A 22,145-nucleotide genomic window follows, 5' to 3' on the forward strand; every position below is an offset into this window, starting at 1 on the left:
AAAAAAAAGTGTCATAAACCAAATAATTGTTGTGCATTATCAGAAGGGAGGTTTGGGTGAATGAATGAATGCATGACTGGCCCTTCACTCTGTCCTGCCATCACTGTGTTTTTCTATGCATTTCTACAAAGAGGACGTCTAGATGAGTCCAAGGTGCAGCTCGTTCTGCTCGCTACAGTATTTAAGAGATATTCTTCATATCCTCTCAACTTGTTAATCGGGTTCATTTCCCAGTCTCTAAAATAAAAATCTGATCATATTCCATTAAGCTTTTGCAGACGAGTCACTTGTAATTACAACAATATTTTTTCACATTTTGTCACTTTTCTGCCACAAACTGTTGTGTATTTTAATGGGGTTTTGTGTGACAGACCAACACAAAGTGGTCCATAATTTGTCACATGGATGTAAAATTATACACTGCTTTAAGTTTTTCTACTAATAAAAATCTGAAAATTGTGCCGGGCATCGTTGTTCAACCCTCTTTAGTTAATGTTAGAATAATAGCAGAGCTGTTTTTTGCTCCAATCACAGTTGTAGGTGGTTGAGGGGTGAGCCTTTAGGTTGGGTAAAGAGCATCTATGTAAGATTCTCAACTGGATTTAGGTCTGGACTTTGACTGGGCCGCTTTAATGTGCTTTAGCTATTTGACAGTAGCTCCGGTTGTATGTTTAGGAACCTCCTGGTTGAACTGCTGTACATGTTTCATTCAGGATAGTCTTGTATTTATTTTCATTCGTCTTCTCATCCAATTCCCAGTCCTGATGAAAATACACGTCACTCACCACAGCATGATGCTGCCACCACCGTGTCTCACCATGGAGATGCTGTCATCGTGGGTGATGTGTTTTAACGTTTAGGCCAGAATTTCAGCTTTTGTCTCATCTGACCAGAGCACATATCTGCTGTATCCCCTGCATGGCTTTTTTTAAATCCTATAAAGGTCAGATCATTTTGCAGAGCATGGCTAACAACAGATGTCCAGTAGCTCTCTGCAGCTCCTCCAGAGTCACCATGGACCTCTAAATGACAGAGAGGCAAACTTTTATTACTACTTAAAATCTTTTAAAGGCAACTGAAAGCAATGGATTGTATTTAGGCGAATTACAATTAAGATTAAATAAAATCCCATTGCAAAACGTTAAAGTTTGTGGTTTTAACGTGACAAAATGTGCAAAGCACACGACTCAGTTTTTAAAACCTATTACAGAATACAATCAAACTCTGGTTCTTTCTTCTCATTGGACACAGACTGAATTCATGTCGAGTTCAAAAGAAAGCTGTCAGTGACGTTTTTCTTGTGTGTTCACAAAATCTTTGAAACTAACTTGTGAGAAGTAAATAATACTTTGCACTCCGTGTTGCTGTGTGTGTGTGTGTGTATACTTTACTGCCCCCTCAAAAAAATATTTCACTGTTGACTTTTTCCCCGCTGTCTGCATTCGATTTTTAGAAATTGTGCTCTTGTAGACTAATCTCTTACGATGTCATGACTCTGTGAACCGAGTGCCAAAAAGAGGAAATTAAACTGACTGCAAAGAGCATTGCACTTAATCAAAATCGCTAACAGAAGAAAAAAAATGGCAGCGCGAGCAAATGGTCTCAAAGAAAAGGAGTGGGGGAGGTGGGGGGGGTGGGCGAAAAGTCCAGTAAATGGCATCATCAGCTGCATCTGTTAGCTGGAGATTAGTGTGATGAGATAGAAGCTGGCGATGCTAGGGGGCCGTGAACTGTCTGCACAAGATATTTCAGCAAACTAATGGTGTCTTGTCACGTTCATAAAGACTATATGACACGGGCCGCAGCCAGCAGTCTGAGCGCCATATTAACGAAGGGCAGGGTCACAGAGGACCGCCTGGAGGACAGAGAGGCAGTCCTTCAGACGCGTTCAAGCCTGTGAACCGGAAACAACGTGCTGGATAATTTGCATTGGAGGGGGGAAAAAAAAGAATACATGTTTAACTCACTGCTTTGGTGCCCTTGAGCAAATCAAAAAAATCCAAAGAGGAACGTGCTTGTGCTTGCAGCTGATTTGCATTGACTGTTATTAATTAAAAAAGAAACATTATTCAGGAGTATAGTGTAAGTATGTATGGGAATATGCAATTTAGTTGGAGTTATGTAAACTAAGTTTAAGAAGCGTGAATAGCTGCATAATTCATCCAGTAATTGTGTCTAGAAATAGAATGGCGCTTAGTTGTTAAAACACCAACAATTCTTGACTTTTACACAAGAGGACACAATTATTGTCATTCAAACATCCTAACTTTCCTCCGGATCCTTACAAGATTTTACTTTGCACACAGAAGCAAAATTATTCCACAAAAAATAAAAGCCACCCGGGCCAAAATTTTACTTCTGATACTGATGGTTGTCTCTTTTATTTTAAAGCTTCAGTCGTTCATTGTAATTTTCAATAAATCTCCGACACAGCTTCCATAAAATCCCAGTCCGTTCTTTGACTCTAAAGCTCCTCCAGATATGATCGCCCTCTGGCATTTACATTCAACCAGTAGATTTTATTTTTTCTTAAAAGGGATCAAATTTTGTCAACATTTTTTAGCTTTGTGTCTTGTTATAATGTAATTTCCTTTGTGTTGCTTTGATTTTTTTCATGCTAGTCGTCTGTGGAGCTGCACTCTCCTGCCCAGCTTCTGCCTCACAGAGCAGAGCACACCTTTCCCTCGCCTTCCCCACTCAGCTCCTCCAGACTAGTGGCAGCAGCAATTAGAAAACGCCTGGTGAAGGTTCGAGTCTGCTGAGCTCATCATACAAAATCCTCCTAAGAACGGTTGTTAATGGTTAATGTTGTGATGTCGTGCTGAAGACAGAGTGTCAGAACGAGCAGGAGGAGCTTCTTAAAGAAACAGAGGCCCAATTTCAAGGTGTCAAATTTGATACAATTTGATTAAGCTAATATATTTACTTGACTGCTATAAAACAGCACAATGTGCTTGAAAAATACATAATGCCGTCCCTTTAAATGTTTTTAATGGCACTAGTGACCTTTATGCCACAGTAGGAGGAAGGGCAGATAGCGAAACAACGGTAAAACATGCAGCAAATGGCCTGGGGCGAGGAATTGAACCGGGAACAACTGTGTTCAGGGCTGTGGCCTCTGTATATGGTGCACCTCCACTGAGCCATGTAGGAGTTGTCTGAATTATATGTGTAAATATATTGTATCTCAGCAGTTCATCAGACCATGTTTTTGTACTTGATAAATAGGAGATACCATCTACAACAACAACAAACATTCACTTAGGTTATCTGGAGCTAGTTCTTTGCCAGATGTTTTGAGGCGTTGCCATTTTGGAAGACAAAGCGACGACTCAGACCCAGTTTTGCTGCTGATTGCTCAAGGATTTCTCTCAAAATCTTTAGATATTCTCTTTCCTCATCACTCAGATTCCTTCCTCCCAGAGAGTATTCCCACTTCCAGATTCAAGGAAGCGTCTCCGCAGCACAATCCTCCCAATGCTGCGTTTCACTGTTTGGTTATACACCCCTCTCTACCTTCTTTCTCAAGTCATAAGCAACCTTTTTATGGCCACAGGGCTCTAGTTTTCTCTCAGTTGAACAACTGGCATGATCTTTCTCCAGGGTGTCCTCATACTTCAGTCTCACTTGAAGGTTTCATTTCTGCACAAGTGGAGATTTTCTTGTTCTGCGACCACAGTTCATTCCTGAGCAGAGTTATCCTCTGAGACTGCAATTTCTGTCTAGTCAGAAGGGGATTTTACACACATTTCTCTCTAGTTCTTTATGATCTTTGGTTTCCTTCCTCTACCAGGCTTGTCCTGTGCTGAGGGGAGTTTGTTGTTGATACCCCCAACTCCAGTTCTTGACACTGGGGAAAGCTGTGATAACATTGTCTGCCCTTTTTCTTCTTTGTATGCACCAACATTTTATTTTTCCCCAGTCCAAGCTGGTTTCTTTTGTTTTCAGCATGATGCCCTTTCCTGTGACAGCTCAAACCCTTACTAATGTTTTAGTCTGTGCATGTTGGGAAATATCTCTGGTTTCATTTTTACAGAGTTAACGCACATAATGTACACAGCACTAATTTCTGCTGTGACTCAAGGGTTATATTGTTGATGCTGGAAATTTCTAGTTTTTTCCTGAAACATTCATAATTTTGTGTAAATCTGAATAGACGAGAGAAACTAAAGAATAATTTTTACTGCAGATAAAATAACTAATTTTGACACATTTTAAATACCTGCTAATTCTAATAAATATGTAAAGTCAACTCTGAAAACATGTCATTAGACCATGAACTGTTTGAGCTTTCTGAATTTCTAATTTTTGACGTGCATGTTGACATATATTCATAAACTTATTTCAAGTACAACTGCAGATTGCTTGCAGATTTCTGGCTACAATGTCTGGAAAAAGGTCATTTTGACTAGTCCAGCAAATGCATCTCGACTTGGATGAAAGCTGTTAAAGTTGTAAGGACACTCAGAGGGGACCCGGAAATTCAACCACACAGGAGTATACAAAACAAACGTTTATTTTCAGATACTGGTTTCTGCTCAGGGAGAGATCAAACACAGCACTGATGAGAGAGGGGAGAAGGCTGGTGATGCACAGATAAAGGAGGGGTATCTTAGAAATGTTCATCTTAACTGACCTGTAGAGCAGTGGACGGGTGGGGCAGTGGAACAGAGGGTCTGACAGGGTGACCTGTGGAACAGGCTTCTGTGGATGCAATGAAGATTTCCACAAGGAGATCCAAAACCCAACACCAAGTGACTTTGTTGATAAGGCAGACACAGGAGGACGGAGAGCAAACTTAGCTTTGAGGGGCAGGCGATAATCGGTGGTCGTGAGGCAAAGCTTGGGTCAGGGTCCAGAAATCCAGAATAGAAGGGATCCATGAAGGGCTTGGCAGAAGGGGGTCGTAGAAACACTGAAGGCTTGGAAGGAAACACTGGAGCTCTACTGGCTCATGGCTGTCGATAATCTGGCAAGGAAGCAGAGGCTGAGGGGTGCTTAAGTAGGGCAAGGCCCAGGTGGAACAGGTAAGCAAGGCGTGGCAGGTGAACTGAATGAGTGCTTAACACAGCATGGGCAGGACATGAATCATAACAAAAGTAGGTAAAAAAAACTAACTCTGATGTTTTGCACTCGTTGATTCAAAGTAATCAATGAGTGCATAATGAAAATCATTTAAAATGTGAGTAATATTGAAGCATTTCGTAAAAAAAAAAACCCTCTAAAGCCAAAATCTGATCATATAAACTTGATTATGATTATGTTGTCTATTTCAATTAAAAGAAGTGAATACTTTCTGTACAACTCAGGCTTCCAGGCATTGAGAAAAGGGAACAAAATGCTCCCATGAACAGGCCTCTGACGACTAGTTCATCCAACTCACATTTTATTGTATTTTGGTCCAAGAACATTCAGTATTGAACAATGAAATGATTTTAAAATCTGACCTTTCACAAAGTACATTGATTTAAGGACTCTGGCAACAGCATTTTGGATGAGCTACAGCTGCCTGATTGATTTTTTTTTTTTACAGTTATAAAACTGTGTTGAGCCACTGGACTTATAATGTTCTTGATATTTTGTCCATATGTTGGTAAATGTAGCTGTCTAATGCTTTTAATTAATTAAATTACTAATTAATTAACTATCTTACTCAAGAACAATATCTCAATGCTTGCTTTTGCATATTTATTTTAATGCAGGCAACATTGTCTAAGCATGTTCATGCAAAGAGTAGTATTTTTAATACATGTTAATATATTATGATTATTTTTGGGATAGACTGTCACAAGACAGCGCACAATTTTTTGGTGGAAAGAAAATGGATATATGTTTTCAACCCTTTATACACCAAAAATATCTAAAAACATATACCTTGCTATCTTAATACTTCTAAATAAAACTTGGTATTAACAGTTGCCTTCAGAATTCACGTAATTAGTAAATATAATTTATTTTTTAATTTAATCTCAGCACAAACGCAGTTGTCCTGTTTGTTAGAGAACATTTAGAAACAGCATTATGAAGAACGAGGAACACAGCGGACAGGAGCTGAGAAAAAATTTAAAGCAGGTTTAAGTTATAAAACGAAAATCGTGATTTAAATATCTCCAGAAAGGCTGTTCACCTGAACAGTGGAACCAAAAACATACCAAGACCTAGTCATCCATCTGAACTGGAGCAGCCAAGAGGACCACAGATGCTCTGGGGGAGCTACAGAGATCTGCCGCTCAGGTGAGAAAATCTGTTAACAGGACTAATATTTGCTGTGAAATCTGCAAATCTGGTCTGGATGGAAGAGTGGCAATTGAAATAAGGGGAAAAAAACAATTGAAAGAAAACAATAAACTGTGCTGCAGCGAGTGTTAGATACCTATCATAATTTCTTAGAATGGCCTATTCCGGGGGTCTGCAACCTTTGCAATCCAAAGAACCCTTTAATCACTCAAACCAGATATTTAAAGCTTACTAAGAGCTCTTAGTGGTTTATGATAGTTTGAAAATAGACAACTTATATTTTTTATCCATATTTTTAGATTTAAAATAAAATAAAAAACACACACAATTTTGCAAAACTATGATCGATACACATCTTTATAGGGGATTTTGATATTTATGGAAACTGATGTAAAGGAAGCACATTGCTTCCAGCCTAATGACAAAAAAAATAGATTTAAGGAAATGTAACTGGTAACCCTCGTATTGTCATTCTGCTGTGGAAATTGAAATAAATAATTCAATTAAACAGCTGGAAAAACTGCCCTGTATTTCTTCCTATGTCTATATTTCAAAATATTAGATATTTTCTTATAAATTTTTTTTTAAGCAAAAGGTATTTGGAGGTATTGTGGAGAAGGTCCAAAGAGCCAGGTTGCAAACCCCTGGCCTAGTCAAAGTCTACATATAACTTAGAATCTCTGAAAAGATTTAAAAAGAAGATTTTCACGTGCATATTTTTATTTTTTAAAATAGCTCGTTCATTAGAGTTGAGAGGGAAGAATGAACAAAAACGTCTCTCTAGATGTGCAAAAAGTTGCAGCTGTAACTGCGAGACGTTTATGGTCTAAATATTTTTTTCAAGCAACTACTGGAGCCTCAGACGGCTGTTGGAGTATGGGGAGGAAATACTGAGTCTTAATATTTCCAAGGACAACGACGTGCTGGGCATATTTTTTGTGAAACAGCTTTATTCGGGGAACGCGAGCGCTTCGCCAGAGCCGCCCACGCGAGCCGCGCCTGGTACAGCACAACAAGCGTCCCCTTTGACTGGTCACGTGACAGGGAGGAAAGGAACGACAGAAAAAAGAAAGAAAGAACGAACTACAAATAAAGGAAACCAGAGTTTAGCCTGGAGGAGGTAGGAGTCGTCTTTATCCGCAGGTACTCGCACTGTTTTCATGCGCTTTAACTGGAACCGCTCAGATTGACCCCCAGGATGCGGGTTTTGTTCTCACCAAGTGGGAATTTAAATGCCCCCTTCTTGCTAGTTGGCACAGGCAGTGAGGCTGGCTGTTTCACAGAAGGTTCAGCAAAAGTTTCTCTTGCGTTGGCTTGCGTTAATGAAACTGTTGAGTAGTCAGAGATAAGTTCGTGCAAAGTGCTGATGCGTCAAAAGCTTGTGACCCACCAGCAGCCCCGCTGAGGGCTGAATCATCTCCCCTCCCACAGACACGATGGATTAGCCCTCCGAGGTGGAAGACACGGCTAATCCCGACCGTTTTAAACCGCGTTTCTCTTGGCCGGTGTTGGTAAATGTAGCTGTCTAACGCTTTTTTTTTTTTTTCTGCTCTGCGTTTGAGGAGACGGATGATGGAGGTGGAGAACCGATGAGATGGGAAGTCCAGATGTGATGGGAGCACTGGGGCGGCTGTCAGCTGGACATGAGACAAGAACGTAAGTAGTGACCTCTGTTTACCCTGATGTGTCTGCGCCAGGAGCTGTGACTGCGCAAACATTACAGCAGGTGAATTTTCAGCAGGGATTACTAGCTGTTTACTCAATGGGAGACTGGTGGACATGTGATTATACATAGTTAAAAAAAAAAAAATGCAACAGTCAGGCTTTTCAAGGTCCAGTCAGGTTGTAAGTGGGAAGAAAATGAAACTATGATCACCGATTTAGCATGATATCCCAGTAGGGAGGAGACTACAGGATGTTACTGTAAGTTAAAACATACAAAAACCATTTAAATTAATACCAAGATCAGGTTTTTAGGTATAAAATTAAGACATTTTTACATGTCATCTTTACAAGTTGTTATGATGTGTAACCATGGCAACGGTGTCTTGTTTTTTTACAACGGGGAGGAGCTGATTAATATCTGAAAACCTCAAAATAATATCTAAACAATGTTATCAGGAGAGCTGAAAAGGAGTTTTTTCATGGAGAGGAGGAGGAAGCTCAAAACGTTTCCTCCATCCCACCATCACGGGCAAGGATTATATATCGCCGACTCCTGCGTCTCCCTGCTCGGCTTTCTAATCATTCAGAAATTTAAAGAGGAGCGGCAAAAGCAAATGAGATGGGTTAGCAGCAGTGTTTACCAATAACTGATGATATCATTCAGACACCTTCCTCCCAACAGCATCACCATCCATGTGACTCTTTGAAGATACTCGAATGATACGGCGTTATGACAACATTTTATTTACGTTTGACATAAAGGATTTTTGAATTGAGCTGAATTTCCGGAACTGTGAGTGACTGCCTGAACTCAAGGGCCTGGTGCGACTGGAGAAGCTCAACAACTCGGAAAAATAATGGGGAGGAAGGATGTTAGGATCTTCAACAAGTAATAAAAGTTTAAAATCTACTCTGAGGCAGATGGGAAGCCAGTGTAGTGAAGCTGAAACAGGTGTAATGTGTTCCTGTCTGAGCGTTTGTTAAAGGGCGAGCTGCTGGGTCCAGAACAAATGATCTATGAAGAATGATCTACCTGTTTACACGGCACGAATACATGTTATCAGCCAGATTACTTCATTGGTTTGTAATAGTGTCATTATTCAGAAAAAATGTCACATTTGTTATTGTAGGAAATGACATTTGTAAGGGAGCTGTGCCGATTTATTGACTTTGATTTCCGTAATTTTGGGAGATCAGTGATTGGCCAATACTTGCATGTGAAGCCAGTTTTATCCCCTGATCTTATTGGCCTCAGCAAAAGGTTTAAAAATCTTTGTTGAGAGGTTTGACTGACAGACCGACCCACCACGTCATATTTGCACATTTGCAGTTAACAACAGCCACCACACTCTTACCAACTCGGCGTCTTTCTTGCTGTATTTAGCAACATTTCAGAAAACTACAAAATTGGAATCAGTAAAAGATTGGTAATTGGCAATCAAGCAGAAAACTGCAAGCGATGCACCCCTAAGTTATTGAACCTTTATGAAAAACCCACTGTCTTGACGTTTCTTGATGTTTGTTCTTCTTTTAGGTGAATAAAGACTCTACAGGGCGGAGAAGGATGAAGCTAAACGAACGCAGCGTGGCGCACTACGCCACCTGTGATTCGCCACCAGACAAGACTGGCTTCCTGTTCAAAAAGGGCGAGCGCAACACGGCGTATCACCGCCGCTGGTTCGTCCTGAAGGGCAACATGCTCTTCTACTTTGAGGAGCGAGACAGCCGAGAGCCCATCGGCGTCATCGTCCTGGAGGGCTGCACCGTGGAGCTGTGCGAGTCCGTGGAGGAGTTCGCCTTCGCCATCAAGTTCGACTGCGCCAAGGCGCGGGTGTACAAGCTGGCAGCGGAGAACCAGGCGGCCATGGAGTCGTGGGTGAAGGCTCTGTCGAGGGCCAGCTTCGACTACATGAGGCTGGTGGTGAAGGAGCTGGAGAGGCAGCTGGAGGAGATCCAGGACGCCGCCGGAGCTGGAGGCCAGCAGGCCAGGCCGAAGCCTTCCCGGCGGAATCAAGTGGCGCGATCCAGGTCCGGGGCGTCCTCCTCTTCGTCTTCATCGTCTTCCCTCTCGTCATCGTCAAGCGCTCCTTCCATGGCTGCCGTTTACTCTGCTCAGAAGATGCTTCAGGATGAGGTGCAGCTCATCTCCGGGAGTTCCAGGGAGAACGGAGTCGCATGGAGCAAACCTCCGTCCGCCACGGCTAACGGGTCGGCAGAGGCGGCGCCGTCCTGCGTGACCTGGGACGGCTGCACGGATGCAGGGACGGTGTCTGGATGTGCGGGCGACGGCGGGAGGGCTCCGCCAGTGCCACCACGGCGGTTAGGAGCGTCTCTGGAGAGCCCGGTCTCTCCTGACACAGCCTGCTTCTCCAAACTCCATGACTGGTACGGCAGGGAGGTGGAGGAGCTGAGAGTGCAGTGGCTGCAGAGCCAGTAGACTGATGGAGGAGGAGGAGGAGGAGGAGGAGAAGCAGGAGGAAGAGGTTCAGTCATTCCTTTCGGATCATTCTGCAGTGCTTCCTGAACTTTCCACACAGCAAAACATTAAAAACAGTCTGATATCAAAAATCAGTCTTATTATTTAAACAAAAGCAAGACATTTGGGAGTGATTTCCATTTCCAGTCTTGTCTTCTATAGAGGAATCTGTTGTGTTTTTAATCTAACACTATCTGCTCTGCAATCAAGAAGCACAAAATATGCTCACAAAATAGTAATTTCCTCAAAATATTAAAAACACACTACTTAAGAAGGGAATTATCAGATTTTCTTTAACTCACAGAGTGGTCATAGAGGGTATTTCAATCAGAAAAATGTGTTTTCTACAGCAATCACTGCAAATTGTTCTGTCGCTTCCTGTACGTTTGTAACATCTAATTTGTTTTCTGTCATGTTCTCAACCATTCGGATTAAGATTACTAATCTGTCTAGTTATCAGGAAAAATGCTGAAAGTAAATACTACAATATACAGTGACTTGCCAAAGTTTTATACCTCTTAAACTTTTTCACCACAAACTTGAATGTAGTTTATTATCAGGAGTTATGTGACAGGCCAACACAAATAATCCGAAAGATCTGGCAATACCAACTTAAGCACATAAAGAGACTGAAATGTTTTCCCATTCTTCTTCTGCACAGATCGGCTGGAGCTAATTCGATTATTTCTGGATTTTTATGTTTTCTTTTGTTTCCACTAAAATACGATGTAGTTTGTGCCTGGAAAGTGACGCAATGTTGAAAAACTTGTGCAGTACTAAGATGTTAACGATAATTAGACGCACCCGCTGCCCTCGGAGCGCTAACAGTCTGATTTTCTGATTCAAGTGAATATACAGAAACCGTTCACCTGAACCAGGTTCTCGATGCTACGTAAAAACAATAGCACTTTTGCGTTCCCCACTTAAAGCTCCCTGGGTTTCTCCCCGGAGGCCTTGGCAGTCGCCAACATCCTCGCCGCAGTCACCAGGGACCATGTGTGGAGCTGGATGTTCTGATCAAGGCAATAGAAACCTTTTTATTTTTAGTCGCTCTTATCCAGCGGCCAGATGATGCTGTGTCAGAAGAGTGCTTGTCATTTATTCCCCGTTGAGTCTCATGCTCCATGGAAAAGGAGGCGGTTTATCCGCGGGATTTATTGGTCCCAGTTCCTGTTTTTGTCTTGGTCTGAAGCACAATCCAGTCTGGAGTTTCGATTGTATATTTACAACTTATTTTTTACTGTGAATGTTACTGATAAGACGTCTCACAGGCCTGGAACGAACGTGAACACCCAATTTTATTCGATTTGGATGCAGATATTTACTAATCCATACTAAAAACGAACACTAACTTCTTCACGGTGGGTATTTTAAAACTATTTGCTTTTTTTTTTATCCATCTTAGAGTTGATTTGTTTTTTATGTGCCTTATGTTTTCTTGAGAATAGACAACTTATAATCATTTCCACGTGATTTTAACATTGCCTTACGTTTCCTTGTTGCCAAAGGCTCATCTTAATGCAATCACTTTTTGACAATGAGTAACTTGTACTCTGCATCAACGCACCACAATATCATTCCAGTTAAGCACTCAGCTTGTGCAGACAGACAATAGAAAAGGTACAGTGAGGATTTTGTTTTTAATGCCAACACCTACATGACTTTTAACGTGTTATCTAAAGTTTTACATGCATTTTTAAACATAATGTTTATGTAATTGTAAGGTAGAGGAAAGTATGAATGTTTCATTTTGACTGTAAAATGTTTTTAAAAGGTGCCAAAAGAGAAAAATGCATTTTCCCTTTCATCTTGCATTTTCAGTGTTGCGTTATATAATTGAACTTTCCTGTCTTTTTTTAGAGAAAAAGCAATAGTACAATGTTATTCCACGGTACACAAATATATGTATGTTTTGTGTAAATCACTTATTAAAGCATTTTCAATCCACTGAAGTTGTGAGTTTTCATAATTAAAATGTATCTATGCTGCTAAGTTAAAAAGATGTAATTGTTTTAATCACTCGGTTCAAGAAATTAAACAAAGATTTATTACTGACACTTTGCGATATTTCTGCCAATTAGAGGATTGTGGCTTACACTTGCTGAAACAAAAACATGGAATAGAAACAAAATAGAAATGTCTCTTATTGTTCCACAGTGGGGAAAATTCAGGAACCAGCAGAAAATTCTAGGTAATTAGAAGCATAATTAATAAAACTAAAGTATAAAACGTATAAAAACAGAAGCATAAGAGATTGTGCAGTATGGGCAAAACATAAGGTTATTATATTTAACAAACTAAGAGAAACAGGAAACTGATTAGGGTAAATTATTTAAACAAAATGTACAAAATATTTGTGTATGCTTGTGTAAGAAACAATTCAAGAACTGAAAAATCTTCAAATAACAGCAGGGGTGTAATTATATAATCTACTGTGAGGAAGGATCTGCGATAGCGCTCTTTTGTGCATCTGGGATGCAGCAGTCTCTCACACAAATATTTTTAAAATAGTTTTCTATTTTACATATTACTTTAAGGAAACATTAGTGTCAGAAACAGGAGTTTTAGCCTCTGAAAATGTGAACATGAATTAAAATATTTGTGATAGAGAAATGGGATGCTATGGCTGACACAATCATGGGGAAGGCTGCTGACTTGACAGCTGTCGTGCAAAAAGTCACAAACTTCACAAGGAGGGTAAGCCACAAACAGTTGTGTCTAAAGTAGCTCGCTGTTCACATAGTGCTGCATCCAGGCATATTTGTGGTAAAGTTGAGCAAATGTTACAACCGCAGTCTTCAGAGGACCGCGAAGCAAAGCTCATTCAAGACTCTGAGGGAGATTCTCAGGGAATCGGTTGTTTTTTAGACACTGACCTTTCTAGAGTCATAAAGGGCTCACCTGGCATCCAAGAATGTTAAAAACGCCATAAAATCAGACGTAATTTGACACAGAGGCTGGCTAAAGAGGCTATATTAGAGTGATGTCTAAACCGTTTCCCATGCAGATCAAAATCAGTATAAATTCAAAGTACTCAGGTGTTTTTCCAACTTAAAGAGCAAAATAATTTAGGTGTGTATTCTTTTAACCCAGTCAATTTGATGTCCATTACTTGAATGACACAAAGCTTGCATCATTGTAAATCCAAAAATGTGCCTCAGATGTTTTCCTTCATACAATAACTCTTTTCGTCGAGTTTTTTTTTTTTTTTTTTATTCTGTTGGTCCACAAAATGTTTTATTCTATTCCCAGCAACAAAAACAAGAACTTCAGAATTCAATACAAGAGTGTGCCTAAGTCTATTTTGGAGTAAAATCTCATGTGATATTTGTGGCCCCACTATGAAACACAAAATAAGAAAATGAACATGGATAGTTACAGAAAAACACTTTGTCTTCATTGAAAGCCTCTTTAGCTGTACGGACAAATTTGTACCATTTTCTAACTGTGTTTTTTGGCCACAATTTGGGGTTAGAGTATATTTCAAGGACAAAGGCATATTTTCTACTAAAAATATTGCAGATTTTCAACCTTACTTTTTACCGGTGCGTCGTGTAATTTTGTAATATCAGCTTGGATGTTGTATTTTACAAACCTGAAAGCTGAGCGTGGAAATTAGTCTGCTTTCATTACAAGTAGGGCTATGGTGGAGCTGTTGCCTTATGCCAAACGGTCCTGGGTTCAAATCCTGACCTGGGGTTGTTCTGCATGGAGTCTGCATGTTCTCCATATACACATGTATGGGTTCTCTCTGGCTGCACTCATTTACATGCTCTGTGTCACTTCTTAATCAAATATTTTGTGCAATAACACCACAGAAATCCGTGGTGAACTCCTGTTTGAGTTGCTGTTTCCTGTATTTACTCACAAGCCCGGTAAGTTTCAGTCATTAACGCAAACGTGCCTGATGCTCTGCAGCCTGTCTCTCACCAGGTGTCACTGTGGAACAGTTTTAGATCTGGGTCTGGATCATCTTTTCTGTTCACACTTCTGCCCGAAAAGGTAACCATCTGGATAAACAAAGTCCGAATAAAAGCATGTCCGGAAATACATTTCATGGTTTCACTGGAGACATGCTTCAAATGTGCCTTGCTGCTGTGGAGCAATACAAATCAAACGTAAGTACTTTAAATGCAACTCATCAAGCATTGTGAATTAGTGTGTGGAGGAGTTGAGGGGAGGGGGTTATAACAAGTTGCATAAGCTGATAGAGATACTACACCCCCCTGAATTTGAGCGGGTTGGCTTGTTTATGTCATCCTCAAAGCTTCAACTGAAACTTTACAGGGTCTTTGTGTCAGAAAATACGAATAATATTCAATGTGTCCATGAGATTATTTACATGCAACCTAAAACTATGGCGGACCTACTTAAAAATGTGAAAGTATAAAGACTTTTTGTGAAAGTCTGAGTACTTTCTGCATCTTGCACATTCCGTTCCTGATCCTTAGACTCCGGGCTGCAGCAAGACTACAGAGGAGCTACTTCCTGAAAAGGGAATTTCAAAATAAAACCACCCATTTTCATTTAGCTCTTTCAATGGCAGTAATGTCAAAACGCTTTAAAACAATTTTTAAAATCGTCTTGTAATATTTATCTATGTTATATCCATCCATTGTGTTGTGCTCATCTTAGAACAGTAGGATAAGTCATTTTCATGCAGGTGAAAAACTAGAAATCACCTGCATTTCCTTTTATGGAGCCATTTCAATTTCTATTTTGTACGCTATCTCCTATTGTAAAAGCACCTCCACTTTCATTTCTAATCTTTTTATTTTCTCAGGTAAAGTGGCAAAAATGTTGACAAACTGGTTGAACAGATCCATGTGAGTGGCTAATTTACTGAGACACCACCTGTCAGAAATGTTTTGGAAGAATTTATTACAGCTATCACAAACTTTTTTCAATGTGTCAGCCATATTGGATTTTAAAGAAACTTCAGAAGTTTTAAAGTATGATATATTTCCAACCTGGATCCAAGAAGTACAAAACATTTGAAACAGTTCTCTAATTATGGTTGAAAAAAAGAAAAACAGAACTTCAAGCATTGACATTTAGATTCAACATGCAGCAGAAATTAGGTTTATAAAACCCTTCTATGCCTTCTCTCTTTGTAGAGGATACAGGCCTTCAACCCGATATGTTTCTCCAGGAAGTGTGTTGTCCTCCTGCACAACTCACATCTCTGTCACTGAAACTGGTCGCTCCCATGAGGCCATTTGCATTAACGTCAGAATCCTAAAAAGAATTCTGAGCTTAACACAAAATATTTTGAGAAATAGTCAGAATTTTGATAATCTTATAAGTATTCTGAGGGGGAAAATCAGAATTTTAAAAGTAAAGTTAAAAACAAAATCCGAGATTAAATTAAGAATTCTGAGATTAGTGTGACAATTCTGAGAGAAGAGGTTAGAAATCAGAGATTAAAGTCAGAATTATGTTTTTCAGCAACCCAAAAAAAAAATTAATAATCCTTTTATTTTGAATGTACAATAACCGGAAGTAGTAGGCTGTACGCCGTCCATCTTGACAGCTGCTTCGCACTCGCTTGGACCGCGGCATTTTTCTTTTCTACACGGCGGAAATGAACATCAAGTTCGTGGCTGAAAGTTTTCTTTTCCTCTTTTTTGTCGTGGAAGGCCAGTCGCATGCAGACACAATGAGAGAGAAACCGAAGGGCTTTTCCATGCGAACCTTTCCCTCTGAAGTCCACTTTGTTCTGCTGCTGCTCGGCGCTTAGATGCTACTTTAGATGCCTCTCTGCACATTTCCGTTATGCGAAGTCCAACTTGGTGGTTAGTCGTCGTGCTGCGGTGGGTGCCCGTCCGAGATAACGGAGAACGTGAGTACGCATCGCAGACCTTTTCGACCTGTACCCACCTTTTCTCTCCTAAAACTGCTGCTACATGACGAACTTTTCAGGTTTCTGAAGTCCAAAATAGCCAGCTGCGGTTGTTGAAGTGGCGAAGTTGAAAACATTTTACTTCTTTTCTGAGCAAACACAGTACAGAAATGTGGTGGCGTGGAGTTTAAAGGGTCTCCCTCTGCACGTCACTGATGTTACGCAGATGTTTTTGCACATAAATAAAATATAAATATTTTAAAGATGGACATCATGTTAAAACTCGTGGTCTTTCATTGCATCGTCACAAAAAACAAACAAAAAAAAAAAACCCGTCAACTAGTAGCTAAACCCTCAGCTTTGGAAACATGTGCTGCCTGTCAGTGTTTTATTATTTTTTACAAAAATTTGGCACAGAACTGTCTCCGGTCACCATGGTGATGACACAACTCTGAAGTCATGTCACGCGTCGTGCATGTCCACCTATTTGTTCCTATCATTATTTGTATATTAAAATGGATGCAATTCGATTTTTTTGTGCTTGCAGGATCACTTAGGGAAGCAGATATTTAGTTTTATGACCCGCTGCTGAATGTCCGGCCAACCAAAGCAGTGCTGTTTGTGTCCATGTGTGTCTCCTGGCTCAGTTTGTCTATATTTGTCATGAGCACGTTCAGTTTTAGACTCCTGGCATTTTCACTGGCCTATTCCAAGGTTCAGATTTAGGTCAGGCCATTCGTTTTCTTGTTTCTGGTAGGCTTACAGTTATGTTTTATGACTGCTTTAAATCAAAGTCCAATTCTTGGCTTTACAGAGTCTAAATTAACAATTGTGCATCTTTACTGAGACACATCTTTGCTGTGCTACTTGTAGGATTGAAAGCTTACTGCAAAATTGTTACTAAAGCAATTATAAGTTTACTTTTGAAAAGATAGACTGGCCTTTTTGTTTCGTTGTGTGGAGCCTCGTGTAACACAGAATTGCCCCTTCCTGACTGTTTGCTGCTCACTGCTTGTTAGCTGCCTGAAAGAACTCTACTACACTTGTCTCGGGTAGTTGTGGTGTGGAAATTGAAGAGACGCCACACATTCCTCTTATTAATGCTGTTTAAAAACAGAAGTCAGAAAACGGCGACAAGCAGCCAACTGCAGACTAGTCGTTTAAGCAAGTAAAGCTAGCTATTCAGCTAATTACAAATAATTGTTGTATAAAGATCTGTAAAAGTTAAATAACTTGAATAAGTGGAGATTTATTCTAAACTAGGAATGCACAATATATTATGGGATTAACATCATTATCTGTATAATTTTTAACATATCTGCGTCAGTTCAACATGAAAAAACTGGGCTGATATTGGTAGCCAACCTTTATCTCCATCTTGTTGCTATTTATGTTTGTGTTTTTGGAGGGGATTGGTCATGAGACATGACCATGCATTGTAGGATTGTGGGGCCACAAATGCAATATTAATATCGGATGTTGGTATAAGCCCAAATTTCCTACTGGTGCAAGGTTTCCCCCCAGAAAACTTGCTAAGCCTGGTGGTTTGGTGATTGCGCGCTCGGCAGTCATTCATCCAGCCGCCTGCCGTGTTTTTGAACTAAAAAATGTTTAAAGTTTGCAGGAAATTGGAAAATATCACTTGATAATTATGTGTTCTGAACAACTATGGTCTTAAAAAATGCAAACATTTAAAAAACTTAAATAGATAAATGTTAAGCCTGGTGGGGACACAAGTAAAGCCTGGTGGCCCGCCAGGCTTATAATGCACTGGGGGAAAACCCTGTGGTGCATTCCTATTCTAAACATTCGCTCCAAATCGATAAATAAATCCTCTAAACAGCATTATCACTGTTGTAGTCACTATAGTCCATTATTTTAACAGCAGTCAGAGTAATTGTTTTTCTGTTTTAATTAAAAACAGTTGGATCATATTATTCTTTGTTGCTTAGTATTTTTGTTTAAATGCTGTGAAGCAGCGTTAACGTTATCACACTGAGAATCTCATACCTGCCCATGTCCAATCAAAAGTCAGGCTTTCAAATCTTATCCAGTTGCATGCAAGCACCACTTTAAACAGCTGTAGCACCAGATGCTAATGGATCTTACAAATAACAGGTTGATTGTTAAAATTTAGTGGAAATAACTTAAATTATTAATTGCTCACATGCATAAACTGATGTGCAAAACGTTTTCCTGAAATAAGATCAGGCTAGATTGTTGATGCGTTTCTATCAACACTTTTTGCTGCAAAATGATTTCTGCAGCTTAGAGCTCAGAGCTTCTTTTGCTGTGAAGACAGTGAACGCACGTCAGCATGTTGCATCTGATACCTCTTCCTCCTGCAAAATGGCCACAAGCTGGTGTTTTAAAAGTCTGTCGTAAATAGCTGTAGGAAAAGCATGTTCTCACGGAGTTTTAAAAAGAAAGTAACGTCAAAATATTCACAACGCAGACAGCTCGCATCACATGATCCAAGTATTCACTGAAAAACACTTCATTCTAGTCAGATTTTTATATTAAGCAATTATCTTGTTAATTGCTTGTAAGCAGTAATACTGGCTGTAACCTTCACATCAAACACAGTGTAAAACTAGCGTTCTGTCATGTCATATTGACTTTCTTACTAGTTTTTAATCGATCCATATGCTTTGAAGCACATTTTGAGTTTGTAGTAATACCAGAACCCATCTGAGGTTTAAGTTCCTGCAAGATTTAGTCATTTAGATACAATCGCTGTCCCACCTTGAATCACTGAACACAAAAGAGAGACAGACGTGCCCCAGGGTGAGGAAGTAACGTCTGCAAACATGCTTTCCAGGGTTTTACTCACCTGCAGATTTCTCTTTGGAAAAAGACAGGCCTAGACAAAATCTCTTTCCTTTTTTTTTTTTTTTTTTTTTTTCCAAGCTTCCAGACTCTTACTTTGGACTTCTAGACATAAATTAATTGTTTTTGTTGCTCTTTAAGTGTTCTTTTGAAGTTTTCTGAGTTGATCCTCATGCCAACCGTACAGTAAAACCCTTAAAACTGAATCATTATAATTTGATGAAGTTGAATTTTCTTCCCTGAATCTTGTGGCACATTAGATTAACTCTGTTGTACATTTTTCCTGCTATGAATATCCTGGGATTCTCCCCCAGATGGTGGCATGACACTTGATCAGTGGGGTTATAACAAGGTTTTCTGCAAATTGACAAGATTATTTGGTTGGCCGGTTTGTGCACTGAAAATAAATCTCCTTGAGAAGAAGAAGAAAAAAAAAGCGTCTTTTAGGAAATTAAACTATTTTTTTATTTTATTTTTGTCAATTCGAGCCTCATGCAGCTTGATCTCCTTGCTTGTAGTCATGCACAAGCAAAACAGACATTGCAGAAACACAAACTAGAAAATGTGTCACACTCTGTAATCCCGAGTATCAGCTACAGATCAGGCAATGTCATGGTTCCATGTCTTTAGCTGAGATGTTATCACAGACATCAGCTCTTCCGTTACCCTCAGGGGGTTCTAAGAAATCCACTGGTGAGACCACGAGAAAGATCTGACCCACTGTGGCCTCGCAGGGAGGGGATGTGAGCGTGAAAAGAGTGAAATGAGAAAGATTGGAACTAATTCGGGGGATAACTTGGCAGGCAAATACAGGTCAGATTCTGCCAGAAGAGAAAATATAAAATAAAACCCAGATGCATGCAAAGAACTGAAGATGTGGCTTTTGTTTTTTTGTTTTTTTTCTGGTGACAAAATGCTTTTTCTTTTGCAGTAAGTGTGTATTTATAGTATCTGGCTTACTTTGCTGTTAATGCCATAAATATCAGCGTTTTAGGCCTGCATTGTCCCTGAGTGTGCTTTACAATAAGTGTTATTTAAAGTCGCTGTACTTGCTCGTGTTTACTTCAGAGCAAATCTGTTTTTTTTTGTTGGAAGAATGTTGATTATAGGTTCGATTTATCTGCAGCACTGCAAGGATGTTGCTAAAAAATGTGAATGTGCCTGTAGACTGCAGGTTTCCTCCTCAGGTTGTGCAATCAGGCTTGTGAAGAGAAAGCTGTGTGCTTCAACGGATCTGTCCAGTCCCCAGGCTGAAACAGTCTTATGACTTTTAATCAGTTAGTTTGATCATCAGTTCAAAGTTTCAGTCACTTTTCAAACAAGATCGTTGGGTGAAAATCCCTGTCTAGTTTATATTTTATTAGCGAAACCCGAAATCAGATAAATGGAAAAGTGACGAGAGTGAAAATAATTGTCTCATTGGTGCAGACACACACACACACACCGAATACCTACTGTGGTGTGTGTGTTTAGCAGAAATGGGAGTCGAGCCTCAGCTGAAGTGAAAGTAGGATCTCATTCTCACGCGAAAATACCACGTTTGCGTCATGTTAGGTGGGTATTTTGTAAGAGGGAACGCTAAAACTCGGAGTGGCTCCTCATTAGTTCCAATGTGGAAAAGTTTATAACTCCTGAAATAGCCTTCCAGGAAGTCAGATGGCTGCAAATGATTCACAGCAGATCAGAGTGACTGAAGGAGTCAATTATCTCTCAACCAAATCCCTTCACACACAGTCATGCTCTCTCACACACACACACACACACACACACACACACACACACACATATGACAGCGTTGAAGATTTTGAGTCTTACCATGAATATCACAAATCGCAATGAATAACAAGCACATTACAAGCAGGGAGGGGGGGGGCGGCTGGAGGGTGACTCATTCATAAAGTCATGACGGAGATGCTTGTTGTGCTCAAATATTTGAATTGGCTGAAATTGTCTGATTTGACTCAGCCGAGTCATGAATGATGAGTTGTTGTTGTTGGTTTCTCAGAAACGTAGCCTGGGGTTCAACAATTTCCAGTAAGGGCTTGAGGTGAGTTTGAGTCGCAGAGAAAAATGCTTAAAATGCACCAAAAAGTGTTTCAGTGAATCCAAGGGCATGCAGAGGTTTGCATTGGAGTTGGGGATGACAAAGTTGCAAAAAGCAGAAACCATGAAAACATTTCCATTCAGCAACCTTTGCGCTACTTTGCGGGATTTGATCGTGTTCGTCTCTAATGATGCTGCAGCTGAAGGCTGCTGGGAACACATGGGTGTTTTTAAAGATACTTCAAAACAGGAAGTGAAGATGCCGCTCCAATATGTGAAGGTCATGAATGAAAAACCCAGTCATTGCCACTATATCCCCTTTTTTGGTATTTAAATTGGGTGAATTGCAGTTAACACCATGTTAGGAGTGAACTAGCTAAGCTTCTTTTACTCATCCTGAGAGATGAGGTTTAGAAATGTGAGCAAAAACAGGCATTAAATAGCAACCTTCCTGGCATTTAGTTATAATATGAATTTTGACTCATATGCTGAGTTTTTTAAAAACAATTTTCCCCTGTCACTTTTATATTACTAAATAATAACCACATATTACTTTGATGAGTTATTGTACTTTGACAACTCTGAGGCCCAGAGGTATTTTTTCACCTCCTCTTATCTAAAAGCTTTTCCATGTCATTATGTGACTTTAGGGCATCCTATAAATGTCAACATCTCTCTCTGCATGATATTACATGGTATGCAGTGTATTATAAATAATTTATTATCACAGAACCAGCTCCCTAGCTTTGCTGCTACCTTTCCATGCGGTTTCGCCTCCGTCCTTTTCCCACGCCACAGGAAACGGCCAGAAAGTGGCCCTGACTTTATTTCTGTGTGTCTTAAGAATAGCTGCATTGTGTTATTGCTGTGGGAATGCAGGAGAGAGCAAGAGAATATTTTAGCCAAAACAAAAGCACTGTGTACTTGGCAGTATTGGCAGTATTTTGTCTATACGTGCAACAATAAACAAGAGGTGGAGCACAAAGGCTCGGGGTTAATTTGGCCGTTCTGCGTTTTGTGCCCCTCGTTACGTACCAATGTGTTGCCTTTTCT

At 40.0% G+C, this 22,145-nt stretch overlaps 2 protein-coding genes and 1 long non-coding RNA gene across 13 annotated transcripts in view; 2 read left to right on the forward strand and 1 right to left on the reverse strand.

Annotated features, from left to right (window-relative positions):
• Nucleotides 1-12,326, forward strand: part of pheta1 (PH domain containing endocytic trafficking adaptor 1) — a 36,066-nt gene extending 23,740 nt beyond the window's left edge. For 2 of the 11 annotated variants that reach the window (XR_001424446.1, XR_001424448.1), the window contains 2 exons: nt 7,800-7,893; nt 9,437-9,462. Coding sequence is in view for 8 of the 11 variants with exons in the window: in XM_015028280.1 (XP_014883766.1) it covers nt 8,349-8,525; nt 9,437-10,339 (1,080 nt within the window). In the remaining 3 variants the exon portion in view is untranslated. The other 9 variants (XM_015028283.1, XM_015028286.1, XM_015028284.1 and 6 more) reach the window with 9 other exon arrangements.
• LOC106944944 (uncharacterized) lies at nt 1,056-20,597 on the reverse strand. Its single transcript, XR_001424449.1, has 2 exons — nt 20,505-20,597; nt 1,056-1,385 (listed from the first exon to the last, which is right to left on the reverse strand). It is a non-coding gene; the product is annotated as an uncharacterized LOC106944944 (long non-coding RNA).
• The window catches only part of sh2b3 (SH2B adaptor protein 3), a 62,999-nt gene continuing 56,738 nt past the window's right edge, over nt 15,885-22,145 (forward strand). Inside the window, exon 1 of the mRNA XM_015028279.1 lies at nt 15,885-16,220. The gene's annotated coding sequence lies outside the window, so the exon portion shown is untranslated. The remainder of the gene's footprint in view (nt 16,221-22,145) is intronic.

The sequence above is a fragment of the Poecilia latipinna genome, unplaced genomic scaffold (assembly GCF_001443285.1).
Source record: "Poecilia latipinna isolate Pla-1442-1.1 unplaced genomic scaffold, P_latipinna-1.0 Scaffold119, whole genome shotgun sequence".
Lineage (NCBI taxonomy): Eukaryota > Metazoa > Chordata > Actinopteri > Cyprinodontiformes > Poeciliidae > Poecilia > Poecilia latipinna.